Source organism: Trifolium pratense, linkage group LG2, assembly GCF_020283565.1.
Source record: "Trifolium pratense cultivar HEN17-A07 linkage group LG2, ARS_RC_1.1, whole genome shotgun sequence".
Lineage (NCBI taxonomy): Eukaryota > Viridiplantae > Streptophyta > Magnoliopsida > Fabales > Fabaceae > Trifolium > Trifolium pratense.
Window position 1 is genome coordinate 70,720,081 of NC_060060.1, and position 25,157 is coordinate 70,745,237.

The following is a 25,157-nucleotide window of genomic DNA, read 5'->3' on the forward strand; positions in this document are numbered from 1 at the left end:
GTTGCCACGACCAAAAGTCATGCACTAACCCTTTAAGGTACAAATATTCATTTAAGAGACCGAAAATAAGTGAATTTTCGTATGCACCAACTAGAAATCAAACTCATAATTGCATGCTCATGAGACTTAATTATTTGTTAATTGTTCCACATGGTGTTGGAAAAATGATATTTTAGCAGTCCACAAATTCTAGTTTAATCGGAGAAAATACTGAAATTATTAGGTGAAAGACCGGAGTTCAAAAGTCAACTAATTCATATATGAAGAAATTTCAATGACTATTGTCATTTTGTGTATATGCCAAAATAATGATATATATTGCTGAGATCAAATTTGAATTTCTTATCTTTAGTATCAAGTTTGATTTTTTGGTTGAACTTGTTTAAAACACAAGCAAGAATGAGGTAAAAGGAGTAATTTATGTGTATATAATTTGATCCCTAAAAATCAAGATGAAGTTACTGGTATTGATGAAGATGAATTTTCATTTATTCAAAAAAAAAAAAAAAAGAATTTTCTTTACATTTTTATCGGACACCAATAATACTTGCAGAGTCTTGCACCATCCAATCTCTTTTTAAGTATATACTAACTTTTTTTGACAGAAAGTATACTTAATAATTAATACACAGTCTTAATACATTTCAACCTGTTAAAGAATATATCTTTAAGTTACTACAGTACCACATAACTCATCAAACTATTTAACCACATCTACTCTCTTTTTCTTTCTTTTTTTTTGGGGGGGGGGGGAAGGGAGGCAAGCCCCTTAACCACTTCTACCGTGTCAAAAGATAAAAAATAAATAAATAAAAAAAATCATTCAAATGATATTAGTTATACATAGTTTTGATAAATTGCAAAACTGGATGTTCCCATCTTGGCTAAGATGAGCAACAGAAGGTAGGGTACTCTCCAAGACTCGCTTTCCTAAGATGAGTGTAGTATCTTCTTATACTCTCCGAAGCTGCCATGGAATGGTGCCACTCTTCCCTCTGATACAATCCATAGCTCCTCCACGCTTCCAGAGATAAGATGCTCATCGTGACTCACCTGCCACATAGTAGAGGTCAATTTAGACATAAATTTGTTATGAGCATTCTGATCAAATAATATTAAAAGAATGTAGTGTCAGCAGAACTGAGTATTCAGCGTACCATGAGAATGCCTCCTTGGAACAGCACAAGACCTTGAATCAGCGCCTCAACAGCATCCAAATCCTACAACATTACGATCTCAGTCAATTTTGGGTTTATATTTAAATCACTAGATCAAGACACTGTACATGTATTGCAACAGCCAAACTAAAAGGATCAACTTCGATCACCACAGGAGACTAATTCACTTTATCTGAAAGGATTTTATCGTGTCACTGTCATCAGCTGTGTTGTCATACCATCGCAATGAATGCAATATAATACCAGTTATTGGTTTAAATATGATTTCCATCCATATAAAATGGACAAAAGTGATTTTTTTACTATTCAATTTCCATCCTTGCAAGATTTATTAATTTTTTAATTTTATTGGATTTTAGATTATTTTCAACTTTTTTATGAATTACAGAGTCTTCACATGGATGGAAACTAGGGAGAGAAACTCCCCATGGGTGTCAGAGACGGGGACAAGGGGTAGTATGGAGGATGAGGATCTGGGAGTACTACTCACCGCCACACAGTCAACATCCCTATTTGCATCCACGGCCCTAGAACTAGGTAGAATTTCAATTTTCTACCTGCACCCAATTTGTTTACAAAAGACTTGGTTTTACATCCCCCCACCCCTTTCCCGAAAAGGAACAGTTATCAAAATGCTCTGGACCTATCAGGATTTCAATCTTCTCACTGTAGCTTTCACCTGAGCTCATCATTTTAGGAGATAAATAAATACATCGATTGCAATTTGCAATTTACTCGAACGTGAGTTCAGATACCATTTTCAGATGAGAAGAGATAAGAATAAACATGATGCAAAAAAACACAAACTCGATAGATTCAGCATACTTTCCCTGCAACAAAATATGATAGCAAACAACCAGTAAGAAGTGATAAACAGTGTTCGAGACTGGACAGCCTACCAGATGATTGGATGGTTCATCAAGCAATATTATGTGTGGCTTCTTAAAAGTTATCTTTGCAAAGGCAACTCTACTTTTCTGACCACCTAGTAAAGCATTTAGAAAAGTCAGTATACACACACACACAACTCACAACATGCACTACAAATACTATACCTGACAAAGTATACATAGGTTGAAGTGCAAGATTTCCAGTTACACCAAAAGAACCTAAGTGACCTCGAAGTTTCTGTTCTGGAACTCCCTGCAGAAAATTCCAAAAACCAAAGTCAATGATAATTGCATGAACATGTTACTGAAGTTCTAAAAAACACAATGTTACAGCCTAACATCCACAGTTTTGATCTTATTCCTCCCATTAGAAAACGTAAATTATCACTTTGGAAACAAAAATCTTAACATATGCAACAAAAACACGAACTTGTTCATTTTTCAATGAAAAGAGGGGGGAAAATCATAAATTTTCACAATTGTAACTAGTATTCAGTTCATCTTTGCATTCTTTCTAAGGTTTCTAATTGCAGTCTGCATCACATCATGCAAACGTGATATGTAGGACTAGGTCATACCAGTCGGACATAACTGCCTTAGCAGTCAATTTCAGACAGCATTGGTTTACAACATGACTGAGTCAACAAACACAATTTGAAACTACAGTTTTTCTATAAAGGTTATCGGTGATTATAATGAAGGAAATTCCAATTATAGTCAACCAAGAAATTTCAATTGAAGATAACTCCTCAGAAAAATGGTTAATTATCTATAAGCACAGGAACTCACAGGATAGCAGCGCATCATATACAGAAGAGGATTTGAGGATAAGTCAAGTCCATCAACATGGTGCTGACTGAACACCGCTATACGAACCTGTAAACAGTGATGATGTGTGAGCAATGATTCAAAATAATATCAAAGCATAAAAAGATATCTTCAAGAAAGAACAAGTCTCCATTCTGCTAATTTCTAGCTCTTGAATAAAGCACCACCATTTCAAATTACACATAAATGGCAAAAGACAATACAAAGACTAAGACTTCACCTATTGACCTTGTCATGGATTAGAAGAAAATAAACACATTCAAAAAATTAATTGCAAAGTCATGTAGGAAGGAAGCAGAAAATAAAGTAGAAAACATTGAAACCTATGTGATAGTGGAGGTGAAAAAAAAAAGTAGCTTGTATCAGTAAAGTTGTAGGACAATTTTACTGCTGTAATATAGATTGATTACCTTGGCAGAACGGAAGACAGTCCCAGAACTTGGCTGTAGTTCACCGGCAATTAACTTAAGTATAGTAGATTTACCGATACCATTTGGTCCAACCACTGCAAACATAGAGGATAAAATTTTAAGCACATCAATATGGCAGGGTCATGTCATAAATTTAACAACAGTATCCCCCATATGCATAGGTTTAATACTAGTTTGCCGAAAGATGCAACCTAGGAATGACATGCCCACCACATGTTGAGAAACAAGACCGTGACATCATAAAGTGAATACTAGAAAATGCTAATAAAATTTGAACCAAAAGGTAAGAGAGAAAAATCATTCTTAGGACTAGGAAAAACATTCTTACTTGCAATACGGCTGTCAAGATCAATCCCAAAGTTCAAATTCCTAAATAGAATGGGCCCTCCAGGATAACCAAATGATGCATCACTACACACACAATAAAACATTTCCAAATGAGATAAGCGATAAGGCCGAACTAGTGTATGACAAACATTATATTTTTGTATTCATTGGTATTTATAAACCTATATCGTTCACAAAGCAAGTCAATTATGAGAGAAATGTTCTACCTGAAACTTATTATTGGTGCACCTGGTCTATCATCTGGAGTGGGGAATTCAAACTTGTAGCTACACTCCACCATAAAAACATAGTTAAACACTTGAACATAGATAAACACATTCCGAACTTTTGATGCAATAAAAGATTAAAAAAATAGCAGTTCATACTCGGGATCGTTAATAATTGCATCTACATGGCCCAATCGATCCAGAGCCTGAAACATTTTTCAAGAAAAAAAAAAAGGTTACGGACATGAAATATATTTACTCCAATGATTAAAACACAAGATGAAAAATAATCAAATGAGTGAGCAAATAGACAATACAATGAAAGCATGATATAACATGCACACAACATTTTGGGCATTTTGATTTATGAGAAGGTAAAGTAGCAATAACAAGTACCTTGATTCTAGATTGAACAAGTGATGCCCTCTTGGCATTATAGCGAAACTTGTCAATGAAGGTCTGACAGAAAAGAAAAACATCACATGTCAGAGTCAGACGTCAAATTGAACCTTGAATATAATGATACACATGCACCACATGTTCTACAAATTGCAAAACCTAGAAATTCTCTGATGGTAGCAGAGTCGGGGAAGTTGATGTCATGCTGTATTACATATTTCTTCAAGGCTTGTATTTCATTAAAGAATTATAGAACTAAGCACCATGGTAGTTAAAATCCCGATTTTAATCCTAAAATCTTACGATTTTACGATTATGTTTGCCCTCAGCGATTATGATTACACCTATAATCCTATTCTTGTGGAATCAGGTGGAATCCCAATTTGAATAGTAAAATCTTACGATTATGCGATTACTTTTAGCCTCAACGATTATACATACACACATAAATCTTCTAGCAATTTAGCGATTATGCTTGCGTCTGGCTCAAAACAAATCTTCTCCCTTGTCCTTCTTCTGTTTCATTTCCAAATGGCTTCAAACTCTCATGCTAATAAGTTTAATATTACATAGTATTCAAATGTGATTTAAGGTTTTCCTTCTCTTATGCAATTTTATCTGCACATATATGAATTTATATGCATATATTTGAGTTATATGAGTTTTGTATAATCTTACGATTAATGTTACGATTGTACGATTTACGATTATAATTCCCCTTTCCGATTTTACGTAAAATCCCGATTTTAACTACCTTGCTAAGCACGTTGAAAATTATTGCTATTTTGGTTGAGAGAAAATTCAGTCTGGGATCGCCACAGCATTTGTGAACTCTAATGACCACTTTGCAATCATTTTCACCAAGTCCCTTAGAGGTCACCGAGTCAACTAGATATGTAACAACATGGTGGTACGTGTGTGATATTTGAGGTGACTTGAAGAGAGGAGTTAAAATATCCTAGACATTTGAGGTAACATATCATGTTTATATGATGGAATCAATTAGAAGCAGTCTTCAAAACAAATTTAGGATTGTATATGCACATAACTAGGATTGCATCTTTGCCATTAATACTAAGTACTAACACTAATACACATAAAGACCTTAAGTGGACAGTCTAGACACACATTCAGCCTTAACCAGAATGTTCATAGTATTCTTGACTCGTATATCGCACATCAAAATCTTGTTTTACGAATGCTGCATTGGTACAAATTTGAGTATGTTTATATTTGTAAATAAATAAAATGAAATTTATCTTTTATCTATATGTGATTATCTCTTCCCATTTCAAGGTGTCCTCCCTTTCCTAACTCCTTGTGTAATAATTTAGAGGTCGGCGGCAAGTATTTGAGGGTAGCTGATATCCAAAAAAAATAAAAAGACGTGCCAAACTAATGAATGTAGGCGTGTGATATGGCCGTATGAGTATCAAATACAAATACAATTTGAAAATTTCACCAGTTTAGGGGTCTACATCATAGTGTTTGTTTATTGCAAAATATATTTATAACTAGTATCAAAAAGCACATTTTGAAAGCCAAGTTCCACACATCATGCCATCAATGCAGTAATTAGTCTTCCATGTTAGTTTACTGCCAGAGCACAAACTGGCCTAATTAGTGAATATAAAAATATAGACAAATTTACCCCGATTAGTGGGATAATTTGGTGGTTCTTGTTGTGTAGATTCACAAATTAATGTACAATGTTCTAAATTGCAAGCCAGTACGCTAATATTACTGACCCATAGCTCCTATAGTAGCACGATAACCTAAAGAGAAGTCAGTCAAATACAATGGGCTAAACACAATAATTATGATAAAACTAAGAATATAAGCTCCAACCAAAATGGAAGTGACCATACTTACTTAGTAATATAATACAATGGGAAAACAAAGTTTAGAATTAGGTAGAAAGACACAAAAATATCTATATTAAAATGATAACTTTACGGCAAAAAGTAATACCTGCATATGAGCTCTTGAACGCTCATGTGCCTCTACTGCTTTTTGTTGGTTTTTAATCTGTTCTTCCCGAGTCCTTTCAAAAGTATCATAATTCCCTTTATAAGTAGTTAGCTTTTGGTTTTGTAAGTGAATTATATCAGTAACCACCTGGAGATATAGTTGACAAGAATAATTAAGAAATAATTAAGAAAAGAATATGTTGGGAACCCATTTAGACAGTGCACTTAATCGACATAACACCTAAACAAAGCAAGAACAACCAGTATATTACCTACCGTGTTTAAAAATTCTCTAGCATGAGAAACGACAATAAATGTTTTCGGCCATTTAACCAAGTACGATTCAAGCCATAAGACAGCGTGAAGATCAAGATGATTCTGCAACAAAATAAAATAGAGTGATGTTCCAAAAATCTGTAAATTAAGGGATAAATGAATCCAGTGATGTCAATTGTGGATCGCAGAAAATAGTAGTTTGTTCAAATTCCACCACGCTACAATGCTATAGCAACTATTTGACAACACTCAGTACTAAATTGTGTATTGCAAAACAATAACGGTTTGTTAAAGTTTTGTTGTACTATAGCGCAGCAATAGCCGTTATTTGACAACATTGAATAAATCATACATATGAAAGAAATTTATAATGATGAGTTACCGTAGGCTCATCAAGAAGCAACATATCAGGCTCTATAAACAGTGCACGAGCAAGAGCTATCCGCATCCTCCACCCTCCAGAAAATGTTTTTGTTGCCTTCTTCTGCATCTCAGGAGAGAAACTCAGACCCTGAAAACAACCTTGATCAGTAAGATAAATATTTTGCGAAGGCCTTCGACTAAGAAGCTTTAATAAACTGTGATACAACAAATCACTAAGAAATCTACCGCAAGTATGGATGCTGCTCGTGACTCAGCAGCATCAGCATCAATTAACTCAAGCCTCTTGTATATTTGCTCAAGCCTTTGTGAAATAGCATCTACTTTAACAACTCCATTTGCATCACTTCCCTTTTCGGTACTGTCCTCAGTTTCCCTCTATAAGACAACCACAAGAACATTGTTAGTTGTTAACAACTTATAATTTGTTATACATACATATGCATGTATTTCATGCACAATCTAAAACAATGATCTAATATTACAGCCCCACACTTCATCCATACTAAGTCCTCACACCACGCTTTAAAAAACAACATATGGAACCTGTTTGGCTATTAGTTGAGCTTCTTCCTCCAGAAGCTGAGCTCTCTCAATATCAGTATTAAGAACACACTGCAAGGCGGATGTATCATCACCAACAACTTCTTGCTCGACGTGTAAAATCTGACAATTCCTGGGAATTCCATCTATGGCATGCATGGCCATGTGCCTTAGGAAAGTTGTTTTACCCGTCCCATTTCTACCAACAAGCCCTGTGTTGAGATAATTCAAACTGATTTAGTTTTGTTGGTTAGACTTGTTGTTAATATAGTTAGTGAGGATTAGTTACAAATTAACTAATCAAGTGAAGCGCTACAAAGGAACTTATGTCTAAACATAGTAATATGAATAAAAAAAATTCTCCAGTTGAATATCATTATGCACCCGTTTTCTCTCTAATTCAATGAGGGTTTGTTTGGGAGTTTACAAGGGGAGCATAAAAGGATAGTCCCCCAACTTGAGGCGGAGGTTTATCCTTCCAAAATGGGAACTAAAAAGTTGTATTGGAGGATGGATTTGCAGGACTTAGATAAATTTTTCGAACTCAATCTATGTTGTTATAATACTCTCAATTAAAAATATATTAATCACAAACATTCATTTATCATTCTCTACAAAAACACACACTCGAAATGTGAAAACATTCTCTATTTTTTCCTCCCCTCCAAATTCCCAAACAGACCCTAAAGTGCGTGAGTGTATGAGTTTTATCCTAACACTCTACTTCAACATCACACACAACAAACAAAACAGCAAGCAATTCATTTTTGCATTATTCCATTCAAGTTCACACTAATGAGTTCTATCCCTAACACTCTACTTCAACATAATATCCCTACAGTAATACTAATAGTTTATATTAATCACAAGCATTCATTTATCATTCTCTACAAAAACACCCTCAAGTAATGTGAAAAAATTCTCTATTTTTTCCTCTACTCCCCTCCCCTCCCCTCCAAACTCCCAACAGTGCCTAATTGTGTGAGTTTATGAGTTTTATCCCCAAAACTCTGCTTCAAATCACACACAGCAAGCAACTCATTTTGTATTGTTCCATTCAAGTCCAAGTTCACACTACAAAGTAAAGAGATAAATAAGAAGTAAAACTTCACCATAATGCCTTCCAAAAGAGAGCGTAACAGAACCATCAACAATGAGATCATGACCACCAACAGAAATAGTGAAATTATCCATATGAATATCCTTCACAGTGTGTCCACCACCAGCCTCATGCTTCACACATGCAACAGGCATCCCTGCTCGCACCGCTTCCATCTCCGCCAAATGCAATTGGTACTTCGCCTGTTCAATAATCACTTTCAATTCAATACTTTTTTTAGGACTAATTAGAATTATATATAAAAAATAATTACACATGAACAAAGGTAGACGGGCAACAAGCTGCCCCGCTAAACCTTTTCGGACGGCAAAACTCAATCTTTGAAAAACTACATTCAATACTAACAAAGAAAAAACACTTTTTGACCCGAATGGATTAAAATTTAGAACCTCTCTCTGGCGTTCATCTTTCCTCTTTCTCCTTTCAATCTTCAATTTATCACGTTCCGATAAGAGAGGACCATCTACTGGCTCAGGTTTCTTCTTCGGAGCTTCACCATCATCTAATCCCTCATTCATACGAAACGGCGCCGCAAGGCTTCGTACCGTTGGCTTCGCCTTCACCAAACCGTGCTTCCCAAACTTGTCGGAAAGTTTGCTGCATACCTAAAACGAAACGAATCATTGCGAGTTAGTGGCGGTGCTGTGAGTGATTGATTGATGAATTGATAAAAGGAAAGAGAGATGAAGATGAACGAACGGAGCGACACTCGGGGAAATCAGGGACACAGCCGGCGGCGACGAGGAGATCTCCGAGAGCATCGAAAGCGCCTTCGCCGTCAAGTCCGAAGTCGAAATCCTCGTCGGCGAGGACGTTGACTATGTAACTGACTATTGGTTCATCGACGTCGATGATTCCGTCTCCTAAAACCTCATGAACCACTGATCTTGCCACCTCTGTCATCTTCTTCTTTCTCACTCTCAACACCACTGATCTTGCTACCTCTGCGGTGTAACCTGCTAAATTTCTTTGTATTTTTTTAGGGGAAAGATATTTCAGCTTAATTACATAAATGGCTCACTTTGATAAAATAAAAAATAAAATAAAATAAAATAAATCGTAAACTACCAAATTAGTCCCGTCTGCTTGACTTTTCTGATATCTAATAGTATTATAAGGGGTGTAATGGATTCAAATTTTATAAGACAATTTTGGTAAAGTCTTGATAATTGTATTAGATTTTGTTGGACTATATTGATTTTGTGAGATTTTAAAGATTTTTTTACGATCAAGATTTTTAACACATGACTTGAATGGACTTTGAGAGATTTTTTTCAAAAGATTTTTTACAATTAAGATTTTATAATACTTTATATATTAGAAAAATTTTAAAAAAATCAATAAATTTTAATAAAAGAATTTATATCTTTTGGGAATCCAAATATTTAAAAAAAAATCTTACGATAGAAAAACTCTATGTTCTTTTTTTTTTACGTATATGTTCCTAGAAAGGTTACCACCACCACCATCGATAGAAAGTGGATGAAGACAATGACTTATTTGACGGAGGGATAATAATTTGAGATATACAAGGACCAAATATGAAAAGGTTTACCGGATAGACCAAATTGAAAAACATTTGACATAGACATGGACTATTTTAATATGTTAAAAGAGTAGGAGATCTATTTGAGAGTGAGCTACACGGAACTTTCTCGATTCCAACACAACTTATCCTTTTGGAGCTGACGTAACAAACTACGCGAGCCTCCCGACGAAGCCAACATAAATCCTATCCGAATTAAAAAAATAAAAGGCAGTTTAATTATGGTGGTATACCAGCCGAGCCGTCTTAGGAAATGACTGAACTTAAAAGACAGATGCCACCTCTGCGAGGGAGTCACTTGTCTGATCTTGCGGTGCACTCACTCCCGTTACGAGAATGAAATGACGCCGGACAAGAACGACTTTTACATACATCCTCAAGCTATAAAGAGGATAGGCTATTGGGGCTTCCTGCGAATTCAGTGGAAGGTAACAAGACTGTAGAGAGACCAATTAGATGGTTTATTCATAAAAAATAAATAAATAAATCATGCGGAAGTTTTGCGATAAATCTTCCATTTTATTTTTTTATTTTTCCTAGTAGCATTGTACTCAATGTAGTGAAGTGAGAATCAAGATTTAAATTCGGTCACTCCAATAATGTTTTTTATTAGTAGCTAGCAACTAATTAGACATCTTCTGTTAAGGGTTTTGCTAACAAATTAAAGGTCTCGTGGCACTTATAAAGCATTCCATTTTAAAAATATATATTTATTTAAAAAGTTAAACATTTCAATTCCAAATTTACACATTTTCATAAAAACACTTTAGTTATTTAAAAAGTTAAATATTTCAATTCTAAATGTGTTGATTTTACACACCTCATTACCGTTAAAAAAAAAAGTTGACTTTACACATTTCATAAAAACTTACTATTTAAAATATTTAAATAGTACTCTGCGAACAATCGTTAGCATTTCCCTTATTTTAAAGTATCATTTTCATTTTCATAAGATGTGTGTCATTGAAATTTATGCAATGTTTTAAGAATTGGACCTATTCACATACATAAATACAAGATTAAGACCATATACAATGAGAGTTGAAGTTGGTGTTGAATGGATGTTGAAAGTTGAAAATCATTGGAGGGGGTGTTGAAAGATGATGTGGAGGAGAGAAGTGTTGAAAGGGTTCAACATAGTTGAATGTTGAAAGCATGGACACGCGACGCGTTCCTGTTCGTCCATCCTGGCGCGTGCGGAACACGCGCAGACAGGGCACGTTAGCTTTGTTCAGGGGCGGAGAGAGAAATATGATCCTGACACGTGTGGCGTTTTGATTGGCTGGCTGGATTTTTATCACATTAATACTTTGAACTCAATTATTTCTTGTAAATTAATTTTAAATTTTTTTTACCAAAATTCATGATTTTTTTTTGTCTATAGATAGAGACTTTGTTCATTTGATTTGGACACAGAAAAAATAATCAAGTTTTTCACTATTTTAATCTTATTATTATCTTTCTATTAGCGTTTATTTTGAAGTTTTAGTCTTTTTTTAGTGAAATGGATCACACTAATCATTTCAAATTATTTGTATCATACTAATTACCTTGTTTGTGTTTTGCATTACATTTTAAATTATTTGTATCGTACTAATTATCTTGCTTGTGTGTTGCATTGTGTAACGACCCAATTTTCAAATTATTAATTTTTATGTGTTAAAATATTTTATTAACGTAGAATTTTAATTAAGTTAATAACTTGAGTTATTTATCGAGTACTTTAGTTATTAAGCGAGTAGAGTGGGTTAACATGTTATTGGGCCAAGTCAATTGGGCTTGAGGCCCAATGGGCCTTGAGTGTGTGTGAAGGGCGCCCATATGGGCATAGTGAGGAAGAGAAATTCATTATTCTCTTTTGTTCTTGTGAGTTCTTGAGAGGAGAAGGAGAGCTCAAGTGGAGCTAAGGCAAGAGGAAAAGGGAGGGATTCAAGATCTTCGTCGTGTTTTCTTCGAATCCAGGTATGAGAGTAGGTTCCATAATCGTGGGTGACCCGAGGAAGGGGAGAATGTCGATTTCTCCTCACCCGAACTTCCTCCACCCCATTTTCGTTTTAGCTTAGAACGGATTTTCTTGATGGAAATCGTTCCTAAGGTTCTTAATATGTTTAACATGCTTTTAACGTGATTAATGAACGAAAATAATGGTTAAAAATGAGTTTTATGAAAGATTAAACTCAAGAACTTTGTGTTCTTGAGAGTTTTGATGAAAAAGTGTTCAATCTTTACTTTTTCGATGTTTATGATGTAGATCTGAGAAATGAACTGTCCTTTTGTGTTTATCCATGTTTGTTATGCTTGAATACAAACTCTTTTGGGATTTATAACATGAAAAATGGGATTTTTGGGTGATTTGGTGTAGAAAACGCAAGTTTTGAACTGTCCTGACAGGAGGCACTCGCTAGGCCTTCGCTCAGCGAACGTGTGGCGAACAGCTCGCCACAGCTCGCTGCAGCTCGCCACGAGCAGGTGTCTTCCTGGCGTTGTTCGCTTAGGCTCGCTAAGCCTTCGCTCAACGAATAGTTCGCTGATGCTCGCTATGAGTCAGCATTTCTCTGGTAGCGTTCGCTGATGCTCGCTACCTTTCGCTTAGCGAACAGTACTGGACCTGCAATTTTCGTTGATGATTGTAAGTGTAATTAGGCACTTGTAACATGGTTTAATGGTATTCTTACATGATTGTTGATGCATGTTGATGCTTATAATGTTCATTGCTAATCGTTAATTGATTGTTAATCATGTATGAAGTATAAATGAAGAATATTAAGGTTTTGTTAAATCTTAATGATGAAGTATGTTGGATAGTGTTCCACATAGTAAATGAAGAGCTTTATGCTATATAATTGTGAGTGAATTCATGAAAAACATATACATGCATTCATGAATTAAATAGGATATTGGATATTCCAATAAAGAAGTATATCAGATTATATTTATCCGATAAAGAAGGATATTAGAGGTGAGATACTCTAATAAAGAAGATGGTACCACATGCATTAGAAATGTCTAGGGTGACATTCATGAAGTTGAAGCATTAGAGTCGCATTAGGCTATGTGTGCATTTTATGATAAATGATATGTGACACATGTTTGGCTAATTGTGGTATTTGATAATTGATAATTGATTGTGTGAGTATTCAATTATATGTGTTTATGTACTTATAATGGAATGATAGATGTTGATGAATATGTATAGATGTATGATATATGCATGAATATTGAGAAGTGTTTAAGTACCGTTTTACTTACACTTATATTTTGATTATGTGATCTAACTCTCATGCTTTGTGTTATGTGCTGGACCGTTGGGGGTTCAGATTCTCAGGTTGAGGATCCCGATCAGAGTTAGAGGATTGCTCGTGCTCGTGGTAGTGCGCTTTTTGGTGAGGAGTTTAGCTTAGACTACTCCTTAGATATATTTTTTATATCTTTTTGACTGGTTGTATAGAATTGCTCTGATTAGGTATTTACCGGGTCGGGTTATTCGATTGAATTGTATTAAGCCCGTGATGGCATCTTTAACTTTGCTAATCCTATCTTTTGTTGTAAACATAATATCCTTGTTGTTGATATGGCCTAGAGCCTAGGGATATTATCTGAACAATTATGTTGATTGTATGATATGCACTATGTTTAATTATTTGTTTTTAATTTTCGCTATGCTAGCATGACGCGTTTATGCTATGATTTCGTATTATAACATGTGACGCCTGAATTTTCTTAAGTGTTTTATTTATTTATATTTAATAAATTCTCGTTAAGGGGTTTGAGTGTTACACATTGCATGCATTTTAAATTATTTGTCTCCTTGATTTGTATCATATAAATTATTTAAATAAATTTTGTTTTTATTAAAAAAACTAAAAACTAAAAAATAAATTGTTAAGTGTTTATTATTTTAATTTAATTTTAATCGATAATTGTAATTTTATGTAATCATAAAAACAAAATATAAATTTAAATAAGAATATGAAATAAAAAGTGGTGGGGTAGAGTATTGAATGAAAAACTATTGGAGAGGGTAAATGTAGAATGAGTGTTGAATTATTAGGTGGAAGAAAGAGAAAATGATGTTGAGTGTTGGGAGTTGAAAAAGTGGGTGTTGAGTGTTTAAACCATTGTAGATGGTCTAATACAAATGGTGAGCTGCCCTAGAGAGTTCTAGAGCACTCAAGAAAATGACTATTACAATATACTATTTTTGAACTAGAACGAATCCCCTATTTTCCTCCTAAGTGTCTCCTTTAATAGTCTAATATTCCTTGACCGAAGAGATTCAACAGTTGCGAAAGAAGTTATCAGAGAAACCACAACTTCAAATGGACGTGCTTTTTAGAGCACAGGCTGAGGGAAAAGTTGTGAAAAGAGAGGAACATTGTGAGAAAGGGAAAAGAGTACAAGAAAGTTAATGTTCACATAGTTTAGTACAAATGGTGAGCTTCCCTAGAGAATTCTAGAGTACTTGAGAGAATGACTATTACAATATATTGTTTTTGACCTAGAATGAATCCCCTATTTTCCTCCTAATTATCTCCTTTTATAGTCCAATATTCTTTGACATGATTGGCCTTGTTATGGGTTGAGGTATCCAGGCCCAACAAGTATGACATTGAGACCCATAAGCAGCTCGTTCGTACATGACACATAGAGTTATAGCACGTGTGGCTCACGCCACTTGTCCGTGTAGATCACGTGGAGGTGGAACACACCTAGCTCACATCATTTGTCCGTGCAGATCACGTGGAGGTGGAAACATGTGAAGGCATAGCTCATGATATAGTTTTGCTAGGCCTTTAGGAGTTGAACTCATGACGTGGTTGAGCTATGCCTATAGGAGTAAAGCTCATGGTGTAGTTTAGGTGGGCTTGTAGGAGTGGAGCTCATGATGACCTGAATGGTCAAACTATAATATTATTCTATGACATGGTCTTCATATCAGTCCACAGTCCACCAAGCGTCAAACTTATTAAGGTGTAGACATTTAGTTCTTTATCCGGTCGACCTACCGTCCCGCAAGCGTCAAGTAAGTTAAGGTGTAAACGTTTAATTCTTTATCCGATCGACCTATATAAGTCCACAGGCCTCCAAGCGTCAAGTCAGTTAAGGTTTAGACGTTTAATTTTTTATCTGATCGACCTATCAGTCCACAATCCACCAATTGTCAAACCTGTTAATGCATCTAGTCTTGTTACATCAATTGTCTAGTCTTATCACATCAGTCGTACTTTCGTCCTTCGTTTTTTTCTCTATCATCATAATTTTACTATGACTCTTTTTTTTAGACCAAATCATATAACTATCTTTCCCCCTTACTCATTTCAACATTTCACTTATTACCGTCTCACATTAACCTCGGCTATTTTCTTAAATTTACTTTTGGAGTGCTCTAAAAAAGAGGTAAACTCCTTTTTTTGAAAAGAGTAAAACAAATGAAAAAGTTACAAGTTGAGCAAAAAATAATAAACCATCAAAAGATACTTTTTTTTCAAGGAAAAAAATTCAATTTTTAAAAATTCAGGAGTATAAAAGAAACACAGTGTCGGAAGAGAAAACATCTTAAGCATGTATGAGTAGGGGTGTGCATGGTTTAAAAACCACACCACACCAAACCATATTTATAATTTTGGTTTAGATCCAAAACCATTTTAATGAAAAATTGGTTATTTTGCAAAACTAATTTGGACGTGGTTCATAACCAGTTCGGAACTAATTTATAACCGGTTTATAATAAAAATTAGGTTACTCATTTATAACTGATTTATCTTAAAATTTATTTTTTTTAAAAATGCATTATTATAACCTTTAATTCATATATATTTAAACTTTTTTTTTACAATAATTAAGCCAATTTTTTTTTAATTGATTAAAAGAACATATTTAATAATTATTGTTTATTAAAAAAATATAATTTTTCTTTAATTTTATGAATTATTGGTTTATAATTAACCCATAAAAGTTTTTTTTTTCTAAGCCCAAATATATTTCAAACTAAGCCCAAAATAATTAAAATACAGATTTTTTTTAAGAATAAAACCATAAAAAATCTGTTTTTTATAATTATTTTAAAAATAAATAAATTTTGTTAAATAAAAAAATAATTAAATATTAAAGGGTGGTTGACGGTGGCCGGCCACCGGAGCGCCACCGCCAACCCTTGCGCCAATCATCGGCAGTCCGATGTCGGTTGCCGGAAAATCACTGTCCGCCGCCGTATCCACCGGAGCCGCGCCGGCCGCCGGTGGTCCGGCGTTGACCGCCGCGTTGACCAATTCCCTCCACCACCTTATTAATTATTTATTTATTAAATTATATAATTAATTGAATTTGGAAAATTTGTTTTTTTTAAACAAAAAACTATTGTGCCTTTTTCTTATTGGGCCTCAATTTAGAAACCAATTTTAAACCAATTATAAAAAAATGAATATGGTTTATAATTGGTTTTTTTGTATTGGATTAGTGTGGTTTTTTTCTAAATGAATTTGGTTATTAATTTTGGATATGATTTGGTTAATGATGTGGTTAAGGATACTTGGATTTTTTGCGCACCCTATGTATGAGTAGTGAAAGCCACTAAAAATGTTGGATGTTTTGGGAATTTGACACAAACCTAATTGGATGGTTATATAAGGAAGTGTGGGTGAGGGTTTATGAGTTTTGGGGAGTAAACGAAGATAAGAGGCAAAGAAGAGGATTTAGAGAAGGAAGAATGAAGAGGAGAGGAAGAGCTTAGAACTTGAAGAATTATTTCTCCATTTTGTCAAGGTGTATGAGAAGTTTATGTATTAAGTAGGATTGAGTTATAAAATAAAGGAGTAGCCAAACTTCTCTTTCCCAAGTATTCTATGATTCTCCTTAGTAGAGGGTTTTTGAGAAAACCCTTGTGCAGAGATTATGTCTTTATGCCCTCTCATTCATAATCCATGTTGATTGTTATAAAAAAATCTATGCTTGAATTGTTGATGTTGTTGTTTTTGAGTAAATTGAAAGTATGAATTTTTCTTTAATTGATTGTTGTTTGTTGTAAATTTGAGTATGTTAGAGTTAGGTTTAATGAGAAATAAACATAGGAATCAATGTATCTGAGTTTTGGAAATTTTTCGGGTTTAATGGGTGTTGTGAATTCGTCTTAAAATCACACCAATGAATAACTTGATGTGTGGAGCAATAGAACGACAACCAAATAATTAAGCGGAATAAGCAATAATAGTAATAATAATAATAACCGATAAACGAGATAAAGGAGAAGAAAGAAGACAATATTTGTTTACCCAGTTCGGTCCAATAATGACCTAGTCTGGGGGAGAGAGCAGCCTCTCCGTTCCACTATATCAAACGAGTAACTTTATAAAGAGTTTCAATTGAGTTACAAGAATTAATCCTAATTCTACCCAAAACCCGAATCTCTTCCCGTGGCCAGGAGACTCAATTTGATAAGTGTTTTCCAAGGTGTAATCAATCCCCTTTGCCCAACCCTAGAGTTATACCAAGAGACAACCCCTCTTGTTTCTCTCTAAAACTCTAGCCTTGTGTCGGCGGCAAATCCTAATTGAAAACCCTACATTGTTGCTCTCTTGAGTTGCTCTCTTTCTCTCAATTTTTCTATGAATAAAGCACTCCCTATTTATAGAAAAATATATGCCAAAAAATTAGTAACAAATCTGTTTTAAAATAAAACAAATCAAAGTCAGAGTATCTTCCAAGAAAATATATTTTTTTCCCAAAAAATCTTCAAAACATCAAAGATGCAAAAAGATTCAACAAAGATTTTTCTGACTTCTTGTAACTGAGATTTCAAGGCATATTCAACAATTCTCCACCTTGCCTTTAAATCGATGGTGATCCCATCAACCACCGTGCTGCTCTCTCCATCTTGTACCTCCATCTTCATCCTCGGAATGCCTTCCGCTCTCATGAAGATCTCGCATCCCACTACCATAGGATTTTAGGTAGCCCCACAAGATTCACCACACCCTCTTCAGACTCCGAAGTGGTCAACTTCGTACCTCCTTGAAGAAACGCTTGTTCCCCACTACCATCAGCATTTTAGATAGCTCAACAAGCTCTACCATCCCTCTTCAGCCCCCGGATTGTGCCTTTTTCTTCCTCCTGAAGAATCGCTTGCCTATGACTATTCATGGATTTTTGCGATAGCCCTACAAGCCTCCACCACTCTTCGACCCCGGAATGCCTTCCGTACTCTCGAAGTTTTGGTTGGCTCCAAACCAACCTTGGAATTTTAGGTGGTTCCACAAGCTGCAACATCAAACTCTCCTTGTATCCAACTACCTCCAGCAGTCTCACAAGTTACCAAGTCTGATCACCTGTTGCTTTCAATTACCTCCCTGAAGATCCTCTCAAGGTCTTGCACTTGTTCAACCACAATTGAAACATAATCCAAAAGGTCTCCATGGTAATCCCCTTTGGTTCAACAATACCACTCTCCTCCCTATCTCCGATTAGATAGCCAAGAGCTAATGTTGATTGTCTACCACTATTGGAAGACTCCACCTCAAACTGAGTTTCCACCAAAGTATATCCACCATGATCTCCACCTTGTAACACGCAAAACCTCTCTAACTCCTCTGAAACATACTTCAAGCTATTGTTAGTCTCCAACAATTCCAGTTCAGTTCAACACCTAGTAAACCTTGTTCACTAGTCCAACTAAACATATGTCACTAACAGGTCCACCCGAAGTCCCACAACTCAACCACATTATGAGAATCACCACTAGTTATAGATGCATGACCAACTATCTTTGCATCTAAGTTCAGAAACATACCTCACATCATGTAAAGAAACTCACGATTGACAAACTTCGTAAGACAAACTGAACCCATACCTTGAATCTTCAAGCTTGCCCATTTTCAAGATGAACAACCCCACCTTCAACTAACTCTAAAGTCTCAAAGTATTCATTCTTTGAACACATGTGATAGGAGCATCCAAAGTTAATGACTCAATACTCCACCGGTTCCAAACTTCCACTAGCACCTCCGCATCCTCATAATAAAGTTGTTGTTTCAGAAGTAACCCGAGTATTATTACCATCGCCTCTCCAGGCCGACCGTCTTCTTCACCATTTCCATTAACTTTTTATCTTCGAGACACTGGATAACAACACTCCATGTTTTACCCATCATCCCGAATGTAACGACCCAAATTTATTATTCACTATTTAAGTGTTTAATTATTTGGTGATGTGGTTTTTAAGTAAGATAGTAACTTTAAGTTATTTATCGAGAGTTTTAGTTAACGCGCGAGTTAGTGAGAGTTAACGCGAGTTGGACCAAGTTAGTGGGCTTGAGGCCTAATGGGCCTTGTCTCATGAGTGGGGGGCGCTACTTATAGCCCATTAGAGAGAGAAAGTCTCACTTTTTGGTTGTTCTTGGAGAGAGCTAGAGAGAAGGAAGAGAAGAGGAGAGCTAGGGCAAGCTTGGAGGAGAGATTCGATGAGCAATCTTCGTGAGTTCGTCGATCTAAGGTAAGAGAGTAGATTTTCATATTCGTGGGTGACTCGAGGAAGGGGAGAATGTCGATTTCTCCTCACCCGAACTTCCTCCACCCTATTTTCGTTTTAGCTTAGATCGGATTTTCTTGATGGAAATCGTTCCTAAGGTTCTTAATATGTTTAACATGCTTTTAACATGATTAATGAACGGATTTAATGATTAAAAAATGAGTTTATGAAAGATTAAACTCAAGAACTTTGTGTTCTTGAGAGTTTTGATGAAAAAGTGTTCAATCTTTACTTTTTCGATGTTTATGATGTAGATCTGAGAAATGAACTGTCCTTTTGTGTTTATCCATGTTTGTTATGCTTGAATACAAACTCTTTTGGGATTTATAACATGAAAAATGGGATTTTTGGGCGATTTGGTGTAGAAAACGCAAGTATTTCGCCCCAGGCGCCAGAATTTCGCCTGAAACGGCAGAACAGAGAGCAAACCAGTTACTTCAGGAATTTTTCCGCCCCAGGCGAAAATATTTCGCCCCAGGCGAAAATGTTTCGCCCCAGGCGAAAATACTGCAGATTTCACAAATTTTCATCTGATATCTTCCTTAGCATGTAGTTTCAAATCAGTGTCTTATTCTTCATGATAATGATATTCTTACATGATTGATTGCTTGTTGATGAAGAATGATGTGTTGATGAATTGTTGATTATATTTGTGAATTATAATTGTTGTTGATTGTTGATGATGTTTGTTTAAATATCAAAGAAGTATATTAATGTGTTAATCAACTTAATAAAGAAGGATATTAGAATTATGTTATTCTAATAAAGACGTATATTAAGGTATAGTGTTATCTTAATAAAGAAGTAATGTTGGATAGTGTTCCACATTAGTAAAAGAAGAGCTTAATGCTAATTAAAATGATTGTGAGTGAATTCATGAAAACATATACATGCATTCATGAATATATGTGATATTGGATATTCCAATAAAGAAGGATATCGGATTATATTTATCCGATAAAGAAGGATATTAGAGGTGAGATACTCTAATAAAGAAGATGGTACCACATGCATTAGAGGTGTCTAGAGGACATAACATGAATGTGAAGCATTAGATTGCATTAGGGATTATGTGTGCATTTTATGATAAATGATGTTTGACACGTACTTGGTAAATGTTGATTGTTAATCCGTATGTGAGGAGCAGAGTCCGTCATGACTATAAAATGAACAACGCAAGGTCCGTCATGACCATAATCTGAACAATGTATTTGTGGTGTTAGATTACATTAGGAACTTTATGTATATTCCTATTTGTAATTGAGTTATGTGATATTTGTTGATGTTTTGGTATTGTCCGAGACGACGTGAAACTATATGTTTGGTGTATTTTGTGGATGATTGATTATGTGATAATATCGATAGATGGATTATGGGTGAATTGAAGATGTCGTTTTGGAATCAACGAAATATAACTTATGATTGTTTGGAGAACCAATTTTAGGCAGTGGTCTAATTTGGAAGTAGCGAATTACTAAGGGATTAAAGAGAAGTGGTATTGGAAAATGTTGCGTTAAGGAATGCAAATGTTGGTTGAGAGATTACTTGGGAACGGAATAGTCGTGTTGGGATTCGACTCAATGATTGAAGATATGTGAGAAAAGGAATTTGACGGTTAGAAACGATAATTTCTAGGATGTGTCGAGGAAGATTTGAGAATGTTGGTCATCAAGTGATTGTTGGAATTGAATTATCGAGTGATATGTTTGGAATAAGATCTGATATGAATAAGTGATGTAACACGGTTAAGTGACTCATGAGGGAATCAAAGATTTATAAGGATTTGTGGAGTATTTCACGTCTTTTCGGAGTGTGTTCGATTGGTTGTACCTGAAGTAGCAAAGTTTTTCACAAGAAAGGGGGGTTTGAATTGTGAACCTTTTAAAAATTGTCCTTTTAAAAATTAGATATCAAAACATACGTTAGAATGATCTCAGAATAAATAGTATAAGTTAGGAGAATGATCTTAGAACGATCTCTGAGCTGCAAACAAAACAATAAGTGATTTGTGTGTGTTTGTGTTTGCATAAAATTAATATGAGTTTAAGGGAGAGAAGAGACACAATAATTTTATCCTGGTTCACCCCTTAATAGTATGGGCTACTCCAGTCCCCACGCTCCTGTGAGATTGTCCACTAAGAGATTCTACCGATCTCAAGATACACTTCTTCTTTGATCTAATCCAAGATCACAATCTTCCAAGCTTCACTTGCTTGATCTACCTAAGTCTTTCCTAGACTTTATGAGGTGTCACTCAATCAATAGTTACGTATTGAATTGAGCCAATCTTTACAATTTTGATGATGGTTTGGATCTAAAGCTTTCTCACTTAAACTAAGTTGAAAAGCTAGTTACAATAAAATCTCTCTTTGTTCACTCAAAATGGATACTGATCCTAGTATGATAATTACAAAATATGGAGTGAAAGAGATCTTTAAAGAAGAGCTTAAAAACTTGTGTCACAAAGACAAGTAGATTGATTGTTGTAAATTGAACTCTTGCTCTTCAATGTCGCCAAAGCCTTCCTTTTATAGTTGAACCTTGAGTCTTCAGTTCCTTGGTCCCAAAGGAAGTTCTCCAACGGCTAGTTGATTCAAAATAGACAGCTCATGCTGAATTGTTGAGTGGATAAGCTCAAACTGATCTTTCTCAGAACGTTCTCCCTGCTGTTCTTCATATTTTCACTTAAAAGGGCCAAAATGACAGCTTGCAATGGGCTGTAGATAGTTGTTCATTGCTTCCTCACCAAGTATAACCGTTATAGACCATTTAGGCACGTTTTGGCTAGCTGTAGATGAGCTTGCAACTTCAAAAGCAAAGGACAGTCATTCTCAGCATCATTCTGAGATCGTTCTCCAATCTGGGCGAATTTTACACTTGATCTTCAAATGGAGAATGATGCAGACCTGTGGCCAGCTGTAGTGTGAAGGGAATGCAGCTGTGATGTCCTTGCATAACTATTCACTTGTCCTTTCCATGTACTTCCTTTTCTTGATTAAGAATTAATCTCTTGGAGAATGTTCATTAAATAATGACATTGAAGGTACATGACAACTATGAGTTGAATGTGTGTTGTCTCATCCTTATTGGTCTATGTAATTCTTGTCCAAACACTCTTGATACACCTGATTAGATGATGCCTTGAGAAATTATCATGTTGCACATGCTTGATCATTAACTTTGTCCAAAGAGGAAAGTCACTTTCTTTCCAACTTATTCCTTGCCTTAAATGTTCATGAACTGTTGTGATCTTGTGAGTTAAAACCAAGATAAAGTGCTTCTTTGTCTTGTATATGGTTGACTTAATGAAATAAGTGCTTTTGCATTTATTCTTGTTCATGAGGAGAATGTTGCACTTAAACCAGAGATCATTCTCAGACTGATCCTGAAGCTTCTCTTTTTGCCAAAACATAATGAATATTAGAAGCTTAATTGTTCCTGACTAATTAAAACACTCAAGAGCACTTGTTAGATAACAATGAGATCAGAATTACATTTAAAATATAATTAAGATGTTTGTTATCTTTAAAACATCAAATTGGGATTTTGCATTTTGCCTCAACAATCTCCCCCTTTTTGATGATGACAAACTTCTTGAATTATGTTTTAAAAATGGGATTCTGATATAATCAATTTAGTAAACACAAATAAATTGTTTAGTGTTTTAATTTTCAAGCTCCCCCTCAATTCAAGCATCTAATTTTCATAATTTTTTAAGCATAAAGAATTGAGCAAAAAACACATAATATGAATCAAAATAGATTTCATTAATCATCAAGCTCACAAAGTGAGAATCCAACATGATTTCTAGTTCATGATTAACACATAATGATTCAAGCAAAAGTTAAAACACAAATCCTAGTTTAGAAAATAACAACATAGGAGAAGTTCTTATAGCAGCAAAAGGAACTTCCCAAAATATCTAATCCTCTAAACAGGTAAATTAAAACATGATTAAGCATTCTAAAAGACAAGTTCAATCTCCCCCTCATTTTCTCAAATCATTCTCCCCCTTTGTCATCATTGAAAAGGGTAGAAAAAAGAGGGTTGCAGCAGAAGTTATTCAGGAATGGTGGGGCTGGAATCATCAGAGGATGTGGAGTTTTCAGGTTGTGGGAATGGCTCAACAGGTGGTGGTGGATTGGGAGGTGGTGGAACAATCTGAAGAGGAGTGCAGACACATTCATTTAGCCAATTTCGCATGATCTGAAACTCAAGCATAATGTACATAAGCATGTCATTTTGCATTGACATTCCTCTCATTAGCTGAGTTAAATCCTTTCTCATCTGTGACACTCTCTTTTCAATCTTGGTACGTTTGGGAGGCCTGGGATCAGTGGAAGTACCAGCCTCATGTTGAAAATTTCCTTCAAAACCAGCAGGCATAGACCAAGTAGCAGCAGCAGCAGCATTTGCAGAGGAGCAAAAAGAGTCCAAAGTTGCAAAAGAGTTTGGTAAAGATGGTAGTGTACCAGCAGAAAAAATGGGAACAGGTATTTGTGATGGATCAGGGCTGTTGGAAGTCATTAGATTCCTTACAAAATCAGTGCTAAACATGGATTGCAGGCTTCCATGAGATGATGACATAAGTGGTGAAAACACAGAGGTGTTGAATGGAGCAGTTATAGAATGAAACCCTTGGAGAATCTTCCCAGCTTGTTGAGATGAAGTTTCTACTTCATTAGAGAAAGTTGGTCCTAAATTCAAAGATGTATTCAAATTGATTGGCTGTGTATCAGAGATGGTGGTGTGAATATCCACATTTTCACCAGTTGGGAGAACATTCTCAGATTGTTCTCCAGATGCTTTAGCAAGCATATCCAAGTTGTTATCAGGATCAATTCTCTTCCTTTTGTTTCCAATATCAGTAGAGGTGTTTCCAGGAGTGATTTCCTTTTTCATGTGACTCAGATTTTTTGTTCCAAAAGTAAACCATTGATTATCAATGAGTTGTTTAGACTCATCTACATGGTTATCTCTAAAAATCCTAGTGAGTAACATTCCATAAGGTAAGGCTATCTTTTTGATTCCAGAATTTGCAATTGTTATCATGTGTTGAAGAATCAAATAAGGTAAATCAAGTGGAATACCTTTAGATAGATGATACATGACTAGTAGATCATTATCAGTTACCTTATCTTTGCTTCCTGTCCTAGGAAAGAAGGAATGTTGACACATGTTGTGGAAGATTTTAAACTCCTTCTTAAGCAGAGATGATGGTGGTTGTTCCCTATGAGCTCCTTCATCAGTAAACATTTCAACAATCAGAGCATCTTTGCTTATGTTTTGAGCTGCATACCAGTCTTTTCCATACAGAGTTTCTCCATTTCTCTTCACTTCAAGTAGCTTACTAATTGAGTCTGCTGTAACATGGATTTCGACTCCTTTGATGTTGGAGATGATCAAGTCTTTGTCAGGATGCACCTTGGCATTGAAATAGAATGCTTGTACCAACAGAGGCATTGTGGTATCTTTCATCTGGAAAAATTTTGTCCATCCTTGTGGTTCCACAAACTTTAGC

The 25,157-nt window shown here is 35.3% G+C and overlaps 1 protein-coding gene across 1 annotated transcript; it reads right to left on the reverse strand.

Annotated features, from left to right (window-relative positions):
- Nucleotides 1-555: 555 nt before the first annotated feature.
- Nucleotides 556-9,658, reverse strand: LOC123911166 (ABC transporter F family member 3). The gene is made up of 18 exons (XM_045962534.1): nucleotides 9,270-9,658; nucleotides 8,960-9,175; nucleotides 8,563-8,752; nucleotides 7,454-7,662; nucleotides 7,136-7,285; nucleotides 6,909-7,037; nucleotides 6,527-6,628; nucleotides 6,252-6,398; nucleotides 4,278-4,340; nucleotides 4,041-4,087; nucleotides 3,882-3,941; nucleotides 3,656-3,738; nucleotides 3,307-3,401; nucleotides 2,858-2,944; nucleotides 2,234-2,321; nucleotides 2,078-2,163; nucleotides 1,158-1,220; nucleotides 556-1,053 (listed from the first exon to the last, which is right to left on the reverse strand). Exons 1-18 carry the CDS (start codon nucleotides 9,471-9,473, stop codon nucleotides 931-933), a joined length of 2,142 nt encoding a protein of 713 aa, XP_045818490.1. The 5' UTR covers nucleotides 9,474-9,658; the 3' UTR covers nucleotides 556-930.
- Between the last annotated feature and the right edge of the window lie 15,499 nt (nucleotides 9,659-25,157).

What these genes read in the sequence shown, in the direction of transcription:
- LOC123911166 (XM_045962534.1), bottom strand. Translation starts at nt 9,473, where the DNA reads ATGACAGAGGTGGCAAGATCAGTGGTTCATGAGGTTTTAGGAGACGGA. An exon ending in AAGATGAACGCCAGAGAGAG is followed by an intron (nt 8,753 to 8,959) that starts GTTCTAAATTTT and finishes ATTATTGAACAG; the next exon opens with GCGAAGTACCAATTGCATTT. An exon ending in TGCTTCTTGATGAGCCTACG is followed by an intron (nt 6,629 to 6,908) that starts GTAACTCATCAT and finishes ATTTTGTTGCAG; the next exon opens with AATCATCTTGATCTTCACGC.